The sequence below is a fragment of the Panthera pardus genome, unplaced genomic scaffold (assembly GCF_024362965.1).
Source record: "Panthera pardus isolate Hobbes unplaced genomic scaffold, ASM2436296v1 HiC_scaffold_13, whole genome shotgun sequence".
NCBI lineage: Eukaryota > Metazoa > Chordata > Mammalia > Carnivora > Felidae > Panthera > Panthera pardus.
In genome coordinates this window covers 81,230,626-81,250,143 of record NW_026526688.1, presented here as the reverse complement: position 1 = coordinate 81,250,143, position 19,518 = coordinate 81,230,626, and the positions used below count along the sequence as shown (strand labels likewise).

Genomic DNA, 19,518 nt, shown 5'->3' with positions numbered 1-19,518 from the left:
ATAATGTGGGAGACAGTATAAAAAAAAAATTTTTTTTGCCCGTTTTCCAAATTAAAAATAGTTGAAATGACTTGTATCTTTTATTTTGGAAAACCAGCGACAAAAAGATATTCCCAGCCCGCGACCGGAGATGCCAAGTTTCTGTCAACTGCTTGGTTACAAATGGAGAGTTAGAATTAAATTTTGTATCTTGAAGAGTATAGCTCTGAGGAAGAGAAATGATGCAAAGACTATTGCAAGCAACTGTTAATCAGGCCTCTAAGGATGGCACTCCCAGCTCTTTGATGTTCTAGATGAGTCTCGAGACTTTCTGTTTCCAACTGGAGAACACTAAAATGCTTCTTTTCACTCCCCTGTCATGAGGCCCCACAAGGAAAAACAAGGGGCTCAACAGACATGACTCACCCAGGCCTCTCATTCATGTCAACATTGACCTGTGGTGAGTGCCCCAGATCCTTCTTGCACCACCAGGCCCCTTTGAGTGGTCTGAGATAGAAAGTAAGGGGAGAGAGCTTTACTTGAAACAAACAACACCACCACCACCAACAGCAACAAAAAACACTAAAAACCCCACAAAACCAAGGTGTACTGAAAAAACTTTCTCAGGTACCAAGTTCACATTCCATGTCAACAGGGCCTCAGTCCTGGCTGCACATTAGAGTCATTTGAGGATTTTATTTTTTATTTTTTAAAAGTTTATTTACTTATTTTGAGAGAGAAAGAGAGCACAAGTAGGGGAGGGGCAGAGAGAGAAGGAGAGAGAGAATCCTAAGCAGGCTCTGCACTGTCAGTGCAGAGCCCAACTCGGGGATCAAAGTCACGACCCATGAGATTCTGACCTGAGCCAAAGTCAGATGCTTAACCGGCTGAGCCACTGTCTCATCTGAAGATCCTAAAGACAACACCAATGACTAGGCCCTTTCCTAGACCAATTAAACCATAACTTCTGGGAGTGGGGCTGGGCCCAGGCATTTTTGAGAAACTCCCCCAGGTACATACAATGTGCAGCTAGTTTAGAACTGCTGCTAATTAGGGAAAAGAGGTCCCAGGAGCAGCAGGAACTGAGGCACTCTGTGGTTGGGTGAGCACCTCTCCCAGCACATCCCAGTCACGCGACCACTAGCCCACTTGCTCTGACAGTCCGTGACCTGCCGATGCCTCTGGCTCCCAAGAAAGATATATGCAAATATGTAGGGCTGTAGCCCTCAGCCTACCTCTGAGGCTGAAACCCTGAGCGAAGTTTACAAAATGATTTTTTCCATCAGCCCAGAAAGCAGCGGGGGCTTCCCTATCCTCTTCTCTGAATCAATTCCAGTGCTGAGCCTGGAAGGCTCGGTTCTAGGGAGCCACATTAATCTTGAAGGACTATGGAATGTTAAATGTGGGCTCAGGCAGAGGAATTGTTGATAGATCGGAGAAGGGGTTTGATTTCACAATCACATATACTGGGAAACCTCAAAACGGAGGTGGGGTGGGAGAAGGATTTAGAGTCTGTTTAAAACAGCATTCTACCAGCGATTTTTAATCCCTCTGGGTTCCATGAAGTCATCTTTATGCTTAGTTTTAGTTGAAGGAGCAAGAAAGACTTCCCTTAATAACCAAGCAAGAAAGAATCAAGTGTTTTCCATCTCTCTTTGGGAAACAAGTAGGTATGTACACGCTTGAATTTGTCACTGTGCTCCAGTTCTGCTGTGATGTGGCTGGCACAGAGACTCGCGGACTCGGTGCCCACAAACAGCTGCACCCTACAGTCCCAGCAGGTGCACGCACAGAGCCCAGCTCAAAATTCGTCGCAAGAACAATGGCGCCGTTATGACACCAAGGGACAAGGCCTCATACTGACCACCACTGCACGACATCTGACGATGGCGAGAGCTAGAAACTCAGCCACAGCTCCCTGGGATCTGGCCTTTTGGTCCCAGGATCATATTCACAGACACAGCCAGGTAGAGCACCACAGTGACAGCAGCTATCAATTATACGGCCCAACCAACCAGAGAGTTAGTGGAATTAAAGAAAAAACAAATCCCTCCAGAAAATGTATTCCTTTGCTTTTAACGTATCTTCTCCTCCTGCGGGCTGCACTGCCACAGTCACCAAGTTTACATTTACATCCAAATATGCACACACAAAAAAAATTACCGATGCATCTCACTCCCCGGTGACTTTGTAACAGGTTGCTAGGTAACAGTGCATACAAGTCAGGTTTCAGGACCTCTAGTAAGCCACCATAAAATAACTGCATGGGCCTTTTGCATAAATAGTGTGCATTTGTTATCTGTTTCCTTATGCCAATTGATCAGTCAGTAAATACTCTGACTGCCAAACTATAAACAAGTACCATCAATAACTAACTGAGAAAACAGATCACAGTGTAAGGCTTTGGTGCAGGGAGGGTCTTTCACCCCCAACCCACTGACTGGCTTCTCTGGAGTCTTTCTTGTTTGCAGTGTTGGCTCTCAGCAGGCTGTATCTTATGCTCCCTGAGACTGGGTCTGGAGCTAATTACAGCCTGAGCCCAGCGGGAGTAGTGGATTATACACCAGCATTTTATCCAAAGACCAGTCCTTCCTTCACTGCCTCTCCCCCTCCTCCAGATTTAAAAACTTCCTGCAGTCCTGGAGTAAAGGCAGTAACCCTGGTACTAAGAGCTACTCACCCCTACCTAGTGTCCCCCTGGCTGTTGAGTAAGGAAATGTCCCATGTTGAAACCCTGCTAAGTGAAAATGCCATTTGCATTCCTTCCCTTAGGAGTGCACTGGAGGAGCCCAGAAAAGGAGCCCCTTTTGCTATAATATTGGTGGGAGAGACCATCAAAGAAGAAGCGGTGACCTCCCCACCACCACCAGAGGCAAAGCCTGAAGGATCAACAGCAAAAGGAAAACTATAAGCATGCATTCCCCCACATTTTCAAAATGTTTAAATATAAAACTCAAAGACTCTGCAAGCACATTTTCCCCTAGATTGGGGCAGAAGAGGGAGAAGGCAGGCAGAGGGGTAGAGAGGAAGAGAGAGTCCCCCGTTCTTCAAGGCCATGGACAGATGCACTTGGCTCCGGGTGGCCTGACCATTTCCAGCCGAGGATTCCTCACCCCTGGCTGCCGGTAGGCAGGCTGGCGTGCCTCACTGTTGGTCATTCCTGGTCATTTCTGATGCCTCATTTCCGTCCCCTGCTTTTCCCCATGACTACCAACTAGTATTGCATGCTCCTGAGGAGCAAAGATCTGGGGTGCTGGGGACATTCCAAGAGCCCTGACTGAAGTGTCACTGAGCAAAGGGACTTCTGAGCGGGCAAAACTGAACCTCTATTTCACCTGGCAATGACATTTAGTGAAATGCGACTCACAGTCCATTTAAAGGAAGGCGGTGACCAATTATTCTCCATTTAAAAGGGTATTGTCAATCTCCAAAGAGCTGAAATGGCATTTGGAAATCATCGTGGGGACTGCCATCTTCACTGAAAGACAGAACCAACTCTCAGCCGACCTTTCCCCACCCTGCGCATCTCTTTTACAATTTAAAATCATACTTTTAAAAATGTAACCTGTAGAAGCACAATCCCACATCGTGTTTTATCATTTCCAAACAGTCAGGAAAAATAGTGCTCCCTCAATATCGCCACACCCCCTATTCAACTCCACAACTTAACCAAAGAAATTGGGGGGAAAAAAGGACAAAAACAACAACAAAAAAACGTCATGTATAAGCTGACAATGAATGTGATGTCAATTAATAATAAATATTGATAACCTACTTCATCTTCTTTCCAAAAGGCAATGGGGCAGGTGAGAAAGAATATTTTTTTTTTAAGTTTTTTTTTTTAATTTCACTTTACATGAGGCACCTAAAGTAGTTAAATTCATAGAGGCAGAAAGTGGAATAGCCGTTTCCAGGGGCTGTGGGGAGGGTGCAATGGGGAACTATTGTTTAATGGGTACAAGGTTTCCGTGTGGGATGATGAAATGTTCTGGAGATGGACGGTGGTGATGGTTACACAACAGGAATGTACTTGATGCCAAAAAACTATACACTTAACAATGGTTAAAATGGTAAATTTCATGTAAGGCGTATTTTATTACAACAAACATTTTTCCAGTGGAAAAAATTACGTAAAGGTAATCTATCATTTGCTCAAATTTTAAAACTGTAACTCCCAACAGTAGTCTGTGTGTATATCCAGAGGCTTTATATGTCCTTTAAAACTCTTTCAAATTAAGGCAATAAAGAAACTGAATAGTGCAAACTGAGATGTTCCATACAAGCACTTTAAAAGAACCAAACGCAGAAACAAGTTAAATATGGCCCAAGGTCACACAAAGAACTGTCACCAATTTGGCTCACCATGTGTCCTGCCCCCCATAACAAGAACCCATAAAGGGGAAAAAACCAGAAGGAAATCAACAAGACCTGTTGTTTCTAGACCCAAACCACAGAGATGCCTACTTCCAAAGGACTGGAAAAAAAAAAAAAGTCAAGGAGAAAATTCATGAAGGTGCAAACTAGCAGAATTCAAAGGGCTCTTGAAATCACCTAGTACTACCAGCTTATTTTTACAGATGAGAATCCTGGTAGAGAAAGAGAGAGAGAGAGAAAGAGAGAGAGAGAGAGAGAATACAACCCTATTCAAGTACCTGACAGCTTCATGAGAAAATCAGACGCCATCTTAACAGAGATGTCCTGGCTGAACAATGCTGACGCACTGTTGGCCACATACTCGGAGGGGTCTTTCAGCTTTGTGTGGTTGGCCGGCCTGTCGGCAGCATTCAGAGTAAAGGAGGTTGGCAGGCCGTTATCTTCCTTGGGTTCCTCCTTCACCAGCAAAGGCGAGACGCCAGCCCCACCCTGGCTAGTCCTCTCTGGAGTGTTGGACGTCATCATGGTCCCCACTAGCTCTGTCCCTCCTCCTTCCCTTTGCTGCCCCAGGCAGGCACTGTCACTGAGGTGGGGAGATCCCTTGACATCTGGGTCTGGGATCTCCTCCTTCACCTTGGCTTCTGTCCTCAGGAAATGCTGATGGCAACGCATGTGGAGTTTCAGGCTGAAGTGGCGTGAGGAGGTAAAAGGGCATAGCTGGCACTGAAAGGTCTCTCCCCGGTCCTGGTGCTGATGAACCTGACGGAGAAGCAAGAAGAATGAGCTGTCCACCATGTGCTTACGGAAAATGCCTCGTCGTACATCCGGACTATTCGTCCACAATTTCCTCACAGTACCAGGGCTGGCCCAGGAAATAAAATCATCAGAGGAGAGTTTTGTTACTGTGCCCCAAGTAATGAGGTCCGTCCCTAAACATAAAGCAGGTCCACGTAGGTTAAGAGTCCATTATTAGAGCCACACTCACAACTGAGGATGCTGTCTGCCAATGGAGGCTGTGTTTAGTAGAATCCTCCAAATAGTTTAGTCATCTCATCTCGGTTGGTCTTTGGAGAAAATATAAACCCAGCACAATTCGAACTTACATAATTACCAGCTGGGGGTCAAAAGAGGCAACCTGTCAAGCAATTCCTCTCACAATAATAAGTTGCGTGTACCCAATTATTGTCACTCAGAGAATTAGTTATGTTTTGCAAACACAATTTCAATTTTCAAAATGCTTCTCTGGGTAATTAAGAATGTGGAAAATGACGTCTCCGGGGTATTCCCGTTTCATAGACAGGGAGACTGAGACCCCAGAGTAAGTGGCTTAAGCAAAATTACATATGAAGAAAGCACAGCAGAGTGGGAGAAAAACCAAGGTCTGATCTCCCCCAGGTATTCTCAGCAAGGTGAAACCAGGGTCTCCAAACGTGGTTCTATCAGGCTCCAGATTCTGATGTGGGCAATGGAAGAATGCAGACTTTTAAATCCAGTTCCAGTCTCGCATGCACAATACCTGTAGAAATTGTACGAAACTTTTCTCTTCCTGTCCCTACCAAAATGTAGTGCTTGAGAAAGTGAGGAAATCACTGCACTGGCCTGAGCCAGGCTTCGAGCTGGCAGGTGCTCATAAGCGTGTAACTTCCCCATTCAGCTCTGCCAATGTACTTCAGGGCTGACCTGCTACACCCTGCTATTTCAGGACTGCCCCTCCCTTGTGTAGAAACTGCCAATTGTGTAGATTTGGGCCAAATGATTTGGGGGAGTTGTGGGATCTGGACAAACAAGTGATTGGGATTTCAAAACCAAAACAGAACTGACTCCTCATCTTCCAGTGGTGACCTAAACGGGACTTGAACCCAGGTCTAACAAAGGTTAAAGGCTAGTTTGTTAATTCACTGCACTACCTGGACCCTCTGCACAGGCTTCCTTTCCAAAAGAGCAAGTTTTACTACAGCTGTTTATGCATTCTGAATGCAATCCAAAAGCATTATTCACCAGCCAAAACATACTTTTAAATAATGTTAAGTGACCAACAAAAGCAAAGAAATTAAAAGTTAATGGTGAGATCCTGTCGCTACAGCACCCCACTGTGGCTTTTTGAAAAAAACAGTCGAAGAGGTTCTGGGTCCCCCAAAGCATAAATTTCTCAGAAAAAAACATATAAACTTAAATTCAGTTGCAGCAAGGCCTTGCTTGTTAAAATGCTTCCGCTCTGCCAGGTTGGGAGGGGCTGGGGGTAGGTACCCGTTTGTCACTGGTCGTTAACATCACCTCTCTCTGTTCTGTCACAACAAAGAGATCTCACTCTGGAGCTGATCATTTCATTTGCTTTCTCACAGAATCGTCCACCTAATTCACACAGGAGCAGGAACCCTGGGGGGGATTCGGGCACAGCCCCACAGGATCTTGGCAGATGCTGCCAAAGGCATGCCCAGGAACCAGGTGGTAAAGGTCACGGGGCAGAATGCTTTCTTGGGAGCAGCGCGGTGGGGCAGATTCCGTTTCAGAAGTGTCCTTACATCTACTGACCCAGGAGAGTAGAGGAGCTAATCCAAGAACAGGAGCTCTGGAAGCAGCTTCTGGAAGAAGGAAAAGGACAGAGAGAGAGCCCAAGTCCTCAAGGCGAAAGGGAGCCCTGGACTGAAAAGAGTCTGCGCTCAAGTATTTTACGTGGCTTCTCTTCCACCAGATCCTGGCCTTGCTATATTTAGTTGTGGAAAAATCAGTGTCGGTTTAAAGGAAAAACAGTGGCCGAGGTGTTGACTTTCGCACTTATCGTTTTATTTGAGCTACACCTTCCCAAAGGGGCTGTATGTCGCATTTGGCCTTCGAGAGAAGTATTCTCTCTACCTTCCAGCTGTGGTTTCTTCCCTTCTGTCCTGACAGAAAAGCACTTTCTGTTATAACTGTAATCTCTTTAGCCTAACACTGGCTTTAAAATCCCTCCAAGTCTGCTAACGTGAAGAAATGCTTGTCTAAAGCATATCATTCTTTCCAGGCCACGTAAGAGACGTCCTTACTGACTGGTCATTTTGCACGGGGCACCTAAGGGCTGGGAATAGAAGGCACTGTTACATCATTAGGTCCATCTCCTGGTGGCGGTCGGACGGACATAAGGAAAACTTTGGCAAACATCTGCTCCACCCACTTAGGGGACCAGGCCAGACAGGGAAGGGGCATCCTTGGGAATCACAGCTCCTTAAATGGCAGGCCTGAGACTGGCAGAGCTCAGCGCTCTGACCCTTGTCCAGTTTCTTACCATTACTTCATCAGTGTTCTTTATTTTAGCAGTTCTCACCTTTTCTGTTCAATCTTAGCTTACGAATTTCACATTTAATTCCCCTATGCTCACTCATCCAGGAAAGTTGTAAAAGACTTAATGGAAATCTAAGATAACCCTGAGGAAGCTGGAGGCATTTACAAGCTCCTTCCTCAGCTGCCCATAAAAACATTTGCGAGATCTACGAAGGAGGAAAGGCAGGTTTTCAAAAAAATGTACAGTGCCCAGCACCCGGTAGGACACAGTAAATACAGTCCTTACTGAACAAATAAAGGAGAATCCCAATTTGTCTTAAATAAATCTATGTCATCATTATAGAAGGATGTATGTTAGAATAACAATAGTGGTGATTTCTGTGTGATGGGAGTGAGTGTCAATTTTATATTCTTGTTGTTTACCAGTTTTTTTTCTAAATTCTCAGCATTAAAGATATATCACAAAAAGAAAAAGGCAATAAAATTTAGAGTAAATTCTTTATACCACATCATTAACCTATTTCCAAATGTAAACACTAAATCAGACAACTTTTGGATAATAATGACCAGGTTGGCTACATTTACTGAGTGTTCTCCATGCCGGGCATTGTATTAAGTTGCTTTATGCCCATTATCTCATTTAACCCTTATAACGACTCCAGGAGATAGACTGGATGATTATCTCCATGAATGGAAACAAAGGCTGGGAGAGGTTAAATGATTCACCCAAAGTCTCACAGCTACTAAAGTCGTGGAACTGAGATTCTAACTAAGGTCTTTCTGACCGCACACAGCTTGAGATCTTAATCTACAGGTGACACTGCCCCACTTCACAGGCCGAACTCGTTTTAGAAAATCTATTCATATTTGTAGTCTCTGGTGAATGCAGCAGAAGCAGAAGCTATCCATTCACAAGACCACCGCCATCATATTCCTGTGTGGACTATACTTACAAAATCTCTCTAAAGTATGTTGAATCCAAACAAAACCATGAATTCTTTAATTAAAGAAAGAAAATGGCCCATATGCGAGGTGGAGAACAGAGAAAAGAAACAGTACACCATTTGATAAAATTAAACTTGCATGAGCCCTTCTCACACGTCCCTTATCAAAAGCTGGAGTCGTAGCTCAACAGGTTAGGACACCATGAGTTTGAATAAAGTAGTAATTTCACACAACTGCTTTATTGTACTGGTTATTGATTTGTTCTGAAAGCATTCTGAGACCCCGCGACCCGCAAAGCCCTCGCGGCTCTCATCTGTAACACTGTCATGGCCGACCGTCTGTATCATCAAGGCACCCAACTCATCTCCCTGTAGCTTCAGGGTCAGTAGTTCCTGCTATTGAAAACCCAGCTTTTTTTTTTTTTCCCCCATGGGTTTATAAATAGGTTGTTTTATGTGACCCTGAGCTGAAACCAAGCTTACAAGGTGTCAGGCTAGATGCAAGTTTTCTGCTCACTGAAGCTTTAAATTTGTCAGACCTGATTTCTAAACACAGCGTAGGACATAGTAAGGAAAACAAATTTTAGTTTTAAAGGCATTTCTTTTGAAGTCTAGGCCTGCTAATGAAACCCACTTTGCAGGTGTAAAATACGAGATTTTATTTTGGGAAGAGGTGATAGAGGATGAGGAGGGTGAAAGGAAAAACTAAGTAGGCTCAGTTAAATCCAACCAACCAGAACTCCTGGTTAAATGGATTCTGAAGATGAAGGGCATGCTACTCTCAGGAGAAAAAGGCAAATGATAGAAAACAAATTACATCATGGATTTAATTTTTTTTTTAATCTTCTGAGCTATTTCCTAAAATTAGTAGACGTTCTGTCTGATCACATTTTTTTTAGAGCTACAATTATAAACGGTGATCACTGATCTATTCAGATGGATTAGACTACATGCTTTGAAAAAAAGCAAATATCTTAATTACGTACATGCACAATGCTTCTTATGGCAGGAAAGTAAAAACTTCACAAACAATGTCAACAGCCAAACCATATTGAAAATATCAGTGGAAAAATGAAGGTGTTTACTGAAATTAAATAACCACTATTGAACATTTCTGTGTCAGATACTTTGCTAATATTATCTCCTTAAATACTAACAAGAACTCTTCCAGATAAAGAATATCATTCTCATTGAACAGATGAGAAAATTGAGAGCCTGACATTCATTTGCTCAAGGTCTTTAGCTAGTAAGTTTCACAATAAGATTTAAATTCAGGTCTATCAAATTCAAAAGCCCATGCTCTTTTGATCTTGTGATTTTCTTCCTTGAATTTCAGGGGAAACCTTTATTAGTAATGGGGTCTGCCAGAAAGCTATCTAGATGACTAAGTTTTCTCCATCTCATGTACGAGTGAAATACAGAGTCTAGACAAATCTCTTATATGCTTATTACCAGTGCAAACTCCCCAGCCGTTTTTAAAAAGACATTGAAAACAATGTCCTTAGATGTTTGGTAAGTGTGATCCTGGGAATTAGGATAGCACAAACACTGAGAGCTTCAGGAGGACTCAGTCCTGTCAGATATGCGCCCCCACTCCCGCCCCCCCAAGCCTCACAGAGGGCAAAAGTTAAAGCCCAGGCTTCTCTGAAGGTTCTCACACCTCCTATAAGGCGTCTCTGGGTGTTCCTGTGAGTTTGTAAGCTGGAGAGCAAAGCAAAAGCAGAAGAGGGCAGTCGCCTCTGGGGCGCAGGTCCAGCAGCCCGTCGTCCCATACTGGTCTTCCCTGCCCTTTGCTCTTCCCTAAGTCTTCCTCCCGGCCCCCCAGACACGTATTGCCACGCAAGGCCAAGGTAGGCTGCTTCTCCCCAATAGGAAAGGACGGCTCTACATCATGTCTATTATTTGGATACTGGAGCTTCTGTTTGGTTTTAAGTTCTTGGATGTAAAATGAACGGGCAGACTGTCACAAGGAGACCCTTTCGAACGTGCTTCATTTGCGCCACCAGCTACCTCAAGACGAGGAGCACTGAATGCCACAGGCTCCACCAGCGGCCCCTCTCCCAGGAGCCTCCTGCACTGGACCATGTGCAAGAGCTCTGGCTGTGCCTCCCTGTCCGTGAGGCTTATCCGCAGCTGCCTTACCTTCATGTGGGATTTGAGATTGTCCTTGCGAGCACACCGGAATGGACAGAGCGGACACTGGTGACTTTTTAAACCTGTGTGGATCACCATGTGCCGCTTCCAGTAACTCTTCCTTTTTATAACCAAACCACATATCGGACACTGGAAAGGCTTCCCGCTTTCCTCTTCTGAGGCTTGGAAGAGGGAGAAAGAAAGAAAAAATTGAGGAAAATTCAAAGGTACATTATTGCATCCAGCACTAATTCACATGCACTGCTATATAAAGAACACTAGTAATGATCCGGTATTTTTCCTGGGTAATTCCAAGGCTTTCTTCATGAAGAAGTTTTATTACTGCTTTTCTCCCAGTAGAAACCCACATCCATCTCATTAATTCCATGTAGCTTCCATTTTTCAAAATTTGATCATGCTGCCGTGGGAAAGTCTTACTTTCAAAGGCCATCTCACACTTAGGAAGGCATCTGCAAAGGGGCTCTGCCTGGCCTGTCCTCGTTCAGCCCAGAGAAGCTTGACTTCGGGGGCTTTGTTTCCCGAAGGAAACCTCCGGATTTGAGGCCATATCTGAATTCCTAAACTTAGAAAACAGCAAGAAATAAAGACAGGGAAAGACGCACTGCACCACACTGAAAACCATAGAGCCATCATAAGCCTCACACACCAAACTCCTATGGCGACAAATTTTAGGATCCTACCGCTGACGTGGCTAGTTATGTCTGGAGCAAATGCTACTGCCAATTTAGCCATCAGGGGGTCTTAAGGTCAGGGCTTTTCCCCCACCCATTTCTGTCCCTCTGGTTGCCACTAACAAGATGCACTGCCTTCTCTGAACTGGGCCCCACAACCCACTTTGGGAAGAGCTACAACGAGGCAGTCACGAATGCTTCCATTTTTCAGGAACGCAAACAAACCAACTACTTCCTCCAAGGAAAGCTAAGCTAACTCTCTCCTCCATCCCCTCAGGACAGGGTCTCCTTGTGACACTGTGCGGCTACACTGCTCAGTGTCACGCTCACCTCTGCAATTTGGAGACAGAATAAACACAAACAAGTAGAGCTGAAGACTCAGACTTTCCTTTCTTAATCATGAGGGATCAGAAATATTTCCGGTTCACCTGGATGGCGCAGTCAGTTAAGCGTCCGACTTCGGTTCAGGTCATGATCTCTCAGTCTGTGAGTTCCAGCCCCACGTCGAGCTCTCTGCTGACAGCTCAGAGCCTGGAGCCTGCTTCGATTCTGTGTCTCCCAACCCCCCCCCCCCCCCGTTTGCCCCTCCCCTGCACTCTCACACTCTCTCTCTCTCTCGCAAAAATAAGTAAACATTAAAAAATTAAAAAAATGTTTTTCCAAATGGATTAAATAAGACATAATACACTCATAAAGCAATACACTCATATATGGAGCCATTTTAAAAAATGAACTAGATCTATAGATGCTGATACAGAAATATGTCCAAGATATTAGAGTTAGTAGATATGCAAGCAAGATATGAAACTGTATGTCGAGGCTGATTCCACTTTTGTTTTACAATAACTGGGAATCAATTGCTAATACAGCAAAGGTAAAAGGTTGAAAGGAAACGTTATAGAGAATGAGTCTAACTGACAGCACTTAAAGCCATTCATTAAGCTTCACCGCTAAAAAGGGGACACTGTGTGCCTTCTGATAAGCCATCTATCAATTATTCCTATAAAAAGTTTAATCAAGCCTCTATATAACTACAAGTTTATCAGAAATATAGGTGATTAAAATAACAAAAACACGTTAAACACACACACACACGCAAGGGACAGAATGAGCCAAAGCCAGAATGTGAGAAATTCTATAGGACGAATGCGTCTCTTCAAGCGAACAGCGCTTGGAAAAGGGACACGGTTATGGAGGCATATAAAACAAATATGAAGTGTGAGGGTGATTTCAATCCTGACTTGAACAAAACAATTATAAAAAGACACTTTTGAGATAACTGAGGGAATACTGATTATAGCCCAGGCATTCCATAAAATCATGAAACAATCATTGATCCCGTTAGACGTGATAATAGTTACGGTGGCTATTATTTTTCCAAAGTTCCTCTCTGTTGGAGATAATGTATATGGTAATATTTACAGGCAAATGGATATGAGGTCTGGGATTTGCTTTTAAATGCCTGAGCAAAATAAAGAGAGGGGGTAGGAAGAACGGGATGCACAAATGACAGAAAACGATATCCTTTTATTAGTATGAAAATTGTCCGGAAGCATACCCAAGAAACCATTAAGCAGTCACCTGTGAAGAACTGTGGATTAAAAGGAAGGGGTCGGGGAGGGAAACTTTTGTTTTTATTTTATATTCTTCCATACACGTTGAATTTTCTAATGCACACGTTACTTTTATAATTTTAAGAGGCTATATTCTCATGTGTAAACTTTAAAATCATCTTATTATTTATTCATTGAGTCAATTGACTCTCTATATGCAAAGGACCGCTTATAATGGATGGAACCAGAAAGGTTCTGGAATACAGTGAGGATATTCCAAACACACTGTTTTACTATTGCCGGTATAATAAGTAATACTGGTTACCCTAACCAAACAACCTGAAAAAAGAAACTCCTATTGAAAAATATACCTACCTTCCAGTCTAGAAATCCTACTGGTGATGTTTCTGTCACAATTATTCCCTTTTCTGATTGGAGGATGGAGTGGGATTGAGGGTTCCCTTTCGTCCTAGGACAAGCACACTTTGTAGAGGCCTATAAACACACTTTCTTATTAATCTGACTGTAGCTTTCCTGCTGTTTTTTGTTGATTGTCTCTGCTGACCTGGAGTCCCATCCCTAATCTGGCCTCTCATTTTCTATTCTCCATTGTCATTTCTTCCATTCGGGTATCTTGATCATGAAGACTGCACATTGAACAATAGATTTGAGAGGAAGGACTGAATCAGGCCTCTAGGTGAGATTACTGTCATCAACCAGAGGGGGGAAAATGATAATGATGTCTATTTGGGGTTGTAAGAATATCGAAGTAACAAGAAAGAAACACACAAACAGGCTGCCGCTAAGCCCTATTTTCCAGAAGTATTTCCCAGTGTCTCAACCCTAAACTGCCTAATGTTACAGAATTGCCTGGGAGAGGAGAGAAAAACGGAGATGTCCTCTACTGACCTGAGGTTTCTTGGCACATCACACGAAGGCAATAAAAAGGCATTACCTGACCAAAGGAACATCACCAGCATCCCCTGGACACCTTGTTTTGCTTAATGTGACCAATATCTTTCTTATTTTTTCTTATGCCCCCCCCACCCCGGGTCCCCTAGTGTGTATTATAGAGCACACTACATTAAACCTTGATATTAGCATTTCATATAAATCTATTTTATTTTGGAGCTATGCTTCCTTAGTTTTAAGTAATACCAAAAGACACACGAATTGTGTATAAATTAGGGTGTCCTTGGATTGACTGGGAAAAAAATTAGCATACTCATAATGAAGAGAAACTAATGGCAAGATATGTGGTCAAATAGCTACATTATTATAACTTTGAAATTTTTAACTGATCATGGCAGGAAAGGAAGAAGACAGAAGCCAAATGATAAAAGTAACCATAACACAATGATCTATTTTCCAAATTGGCCATTAATCTCCCCTGGTAACATCTGCATTTTTGTTTATTAGAAATTTTTTGATATTTTAATAGGATGCCCTCCATGTGTAAACAATGTTTAACTACTTTGGAGAAGGGAGGAAACAAGGATATATTCTAGTTTGTATGCCAAACTATTTTCAAGGCTATAAATTTCACTCGAAGTTAGAGCCTAAGGAAATATGACCACTTCCTTAGACTGAACCACATATTCTTAAGGCAATAGGCTTGAAACATTCATTATTTTACATAGTTTACAACCGTCTGGGAAACAATTCCCCCCAAACATATCACTAGCTAGTTAGTATCACCACAAGCAAAACTAGATCCCACCAAATGCTAATAAACCCAGTGGCATGGATAGCTGCTGATTTGCTTGTTTGGAGAAAACACATTCTCTTTACAGGCATTAGTATTACTGGAAGAAGAGAGATAATAAATGTGTGCAGTTCTCCCGTCACACAGTAAACGGAAGCTACTGGTAGTAGCTGTTGCAATAATAGCAGTGACCATAAGTTCTAGTCGTACCCTCTAAAGCAGGACACTCACCAGGAGAGCAGATGTAAATTTAAACAACTGACATCACATAAATACATAGCCCGGGGCCTGGCCCAGAATGGCACTTTGTCACAGGAGCCAGGAGAAAACAAAGGAAAACAGGAGTCCACTGTGCTACACAGGTAGGGTCCAGCTCAGCCCAGGCAGAACTCTGATGGCCAAATTCAGCTTGGCAGGGAAAAGAGAGAGGTGGAAAATACAGAAGGGGAGGAAGGGGAGGAGGGGGAATTGGCTGGGGTGAGGCTAGAGGTCTTTCCCTGTGTGTCTCCAGCACCCAACAGTGCTAGGTACTATGTGCAACTGAATAAGTGTGTGTTGGATTGTAATGAGAGTAATTGGAAAGGGCTGGGTCAAGAGAGTATCAAAAAGTGAAATGAGTGCTGGAAATGGAAGAAAAAGGTACAGGAAGCTGCCAGCAAGTCCCAAAGGCAGCAGTGTCAGCCCAAGAGTACATGCTTTTCACATAGCACACCAATACATGTGTCAGATGAATGGGTGTGGAGAGATGTGCACGTACTTACATCTTACCTATTTCCAAAATGAATTTGGAGGAGCTGATATTTAAAATGCATACAGTATGACTACACCATTAATAAGATACAATGATAAGCGTTCAAACTATTTACAATGGACAAGATCTACAGAGGCAATCTTGTGGGAGGTTTGATGGTGAATTTTAAGAAGCAACATATTTACTTCAAAAAAATTATATTTGTTTTGAGTTGATAGGGTTAAAGAATAAAAAAGGAAAAGCAAGGCATTTTAACACAGGAAGGAATCTTGGAGATAATTCCCAACTAGCTCAGTTTATATAGATGAGGAAGCTGAACAGAGGTGTGTGCTTAAAATCCCTGTGCTAGTTAGTGGCAGTGTTGAGATCAGAGCCAATATCTTCACTTCCACTTTGGTGACCTACCAAATTGTCTACACATAAATCCACGAAGCAACACCACTTCATTCGGGGGAAAAAAATTCATGGAGGTTTTTATTAACTTATGTGCTTTAACTCAAGGTAGGAATTTTTTTTAGTGTTTATTTATTTATTTTGAGAGAGAGAGAGTGAGCAGGAGCAGGGGAGGGGCGGAGAGAGAAGGAGAGAGAGAATCCCAAGCAGGCTCCATGCTACCAGCACCGAGCCTGATGGAGGGCTTGATCTCCTGAACTGTGAGATCGTGACCTGAGCGGAAATCAAAAATCAGGAAGCTTAACCAACTGAGCCAAGCAGGTGCCCCTCGAGGAATGGATTTTAAAACAAATGTAACTGTTTCGTAGGCCTTGAAATCACACTTTCTTTTGGTACATCTTATGTGGCAACTTGCAGAAAATGGAGCTAATGTGCAAGTAGTTTGCAGGTAGTGTCTGCACACTTACCATATGCACCTTACCATATACATCAAAGGGGTTCAGGATGCCAGGTGACCCTGGGTATGCATGACCTTCATGGCTGTCCCCACTGAGGCCTCCTAACTTACTGCACATCTGAGTAGGATGACCCATCCTCCTTCCTAACAATATACATGGAATTAATATATTTTCATAGGATTTCATGGGCATGTCTCTCAAATGCTATTTCAGGGTATAAAAAACTATGTTGGCAATGGATATCACCGGGCTTATCTGTTGTCTTTGACACTGATAATTATTAATGCATATTTTAATGATTGTGAAGTATTCAATAAAACTAAAAAGTTTTAGATATCTGGATAGACTAGAGGCAGTCTATATTTAAATCACTGAGGAAATATAATTGAGGTCAGTGACAGATAGTTCTGAATCTTGATTAAAAAGTGAATTTTCTAAACAAGTTCCTGCCTTGTGATCATTGCCAGATTAGGGTTAGAATAGCCATGGTCCTAATGGAGTAGAGGCAGAGGTTACCTTACACTCTGGCCTTTCTATGCCTTTGCAATAATTTTAATAGCATCATGTAAATATGAAAGAAAACAGGATCCAGAAAACCTCTATCTATGGACCCAGGAAATATGCTGAGCCTTCAGTTGTAGGAGACCAGCTTGGTTCTCAGCACATTTAAATTTTACTCAGTGAAATAAGATGTTCTGTCTCTCTGAAACTCTCCTTGTTATTTCTTTTAACTGGGAGCCTGGCATCCTGGGACTCTTGCTGGCCATTTACAAGAAACTTTGTCTTTAAAATAAAAAGCATCTATTTTATTCTGAGAGGCAACAAACAGTAGCTTCAAAGAGAATTCAGTCAATGTGTGACATTTATCTTGAGAGCAAACGGACATAATCTTCTCTCTCCCGTGTCTCTTTTCAGAGGAACAGTGCAGCATGTGCTGGGGCACAGGGTCACATGAAAGAAACCTCCCTCCTCAAGTGTCACGTCTCTCTAGCAGGGGGGAAAGGCTACTGAGCGGTGGACTCTTTAAGGAATGAAATACACCATGACCTGGCAACAACTGAATCCTGTTCAAAAAAGAGGAATAAGGTCAGACCTAAAAGACACTCTTTTTCCCCCCATGGTTTGGACTTCCCTTGACCTAAAGAAGGTCGAAGAAATGCTGGGGTCTAAATTACTCAATACAGGATTGGCTTTTCTAGCACATATCTCTTTGTAACTCTAGAATCAACTTTATGTGCCCTTTTTGCAACATTTTTGGGAAACAGCTTTAAAACGTGAGCCCTGATTGAAATCAGGATGGTGCTGTAGTTATTTTTATGGATTTTTTTTTTTTGTGGGTTATTGTTTGTGTATTTAAATTATTGGGCAACAGATAATTTTCTTTCTTTGGTGCAAGAAACCAGCCATACTATTCATTTTGAATTAAATGAAGATTTCTTTCTAAGCTAAAGGAAAAAAATAATAATGAGAGATGCTTAGAAACATGGGTGACAGCCCTCACCACATTCTCCTAAATGCTTTCTTGGTATGGACAAGTTACATCTGAATCTAGCCCTGGGTCGCCCTGAAGCCCACAATACAGAGTGTAGAAGGGGTGGGGGACTGGATGGAAAAGACCCATCTTTCTTTCCACTTCTAAGATTAAAAAATCTGTAACAGCAACCAAATCATCTCTCTGTGATATGAAGGTAAATAACAGAATTAAATAGTCTATCCGTTCCTCCTTAACCCATAATCTAGTTAGCATGCCGCGAAGTGATGACATCGCTTTAACTGAGAGGGGCACACAGGCACCCTTCCTCCTGTTTGCAACCCAGGGAGCAAGAAAAAGAACTCGAATTTAGGATGCATCCACATGGGCACACCGAACATTTTTCAAGGGACCATTTCAAGAGCCCTCGTGTTTGTCTTCACAGCAATCTTTCCTCTTGTGTGAGTTTTACAAAATGGGTGATTTTTTCCTACGGTTACTCGTCAATGGAACTGTTTCACCAACTCATGGCTTGTGCAGAGGCACGTGGAGAACAGGGGACTTGGGTACCAGTCAACCAGGAGGGGGTTGCAGAGACACAATCCAAGAATTTCCTCTCTCTCCTCTCTCAGTTTGGTCATTTTGAACATGCATTGATTAAAAGAGTAAGTGTTTTAGCAACAGAAGAAATCCAGTAATAAGAAAAGAAAAGAAAATGATTGTTTCTAGATCTCCGTGTTAAATTCTGCTGAGAAGCTCATTGCGATGTTTTCATGAATTAAACGCATTTAAACCATGAAGGGAACCTATCTTTTCCTTTGGGTATGTATCCTACAACCAAACAGGCAGAAAGTCTACCGCGCACTGCAAGTTCATGACCTCTTTCACATCTTTACATGCATCTAAGCCCTGGAGTGAAAAAAATGATACTTCACCACTGTTGCTAGCTAACTCAAGACGTTTTACGATGACAAAGCGGCCACAACGTGCCTTCAGGAGACACAATTTTATCAGTTACCTCTTTCTGAGCCTTCAGTCAACTAACATTTATTATTAATTTTATATAAGCTTTTCTAAGTAACTGAAGTCCATATGAATTTGTAGTGTAAATACCATAAGTGCGTTCATTCAGTAACCAGATACAGAGAATATTTGTAAAACTACATTTAAAAAAATTTTGTTAATGTTTATTTATTTTGAGAGAGAGACGAGTGCAAGCAGGGGAGGGGGTGAGAGAGAGGGAGACACAGAATCGAAGGGAGGGGTGGAGAGAGAGGGAGACACAGATTCCGAAGCAGGCTCCAGGCTCCAAGCCGTCAGCACAGAGCCCGACACGGGGCCTTACAAGCCATGAGATCATGACCTGAGCTGAAGTCGGACGCTTAACCGATTGAGCCACCCAGGCGCCCCTATAAAACTACATTTTATATACAGCCATGCCTTTCTTCCTGCTGCTCCCCTAAATGAAATTTCTATAAATGAGGGGTGATTTTCTCCATTGCAAGATTACCCAGCTCCCTTTGCTCTTCTCCTGGTTTCCTAATTTTAGCCATTTCACCAGATGGCAGGTAAAAAGTGAGGAGAAATGAAACTCGGAATGGATAAACATTTCAGGATTTTATGGACCCTTCAGAAACTCTGGAGTGACTGGTTTGGATCACTTAGAGTCATAAAAGTTCCAGGTATCCATTTCCTTAGTTCTATTCTGCTGTTTACACAAGTTTTAAAACAATTAGAATTAGTGCATAGAGCTCACTCAGCAATTTAAATGGAAATTTGTCTGAAGTGCATCAAACCAATGTTAGCA

At 42.7% G+C, this 19,518-nt stretch overlaps 1 protein-coding gene across 1 annotated transcript in view; it reads right to left on the bottom strand.

Annotated features, from left to right (window-relative positions):
- The window catches only part of ZNF827 (zinc finger protein 827), a 174,299-nt gene that overhangs the window by 121,138 nt on the left and 33,643 nt on the right, over window positions 1-19,518 (bottom strand). The window contains 2 exon segments of the mRNA XM_019420669.2: window positions 4,632-5,112; window positions 10,698-10,870. Of these exon segments, the coding sequence (XP_019276214.1) occupies window positions 4,632-5,112; window positions 10,698-10,870 (654 nt within the window).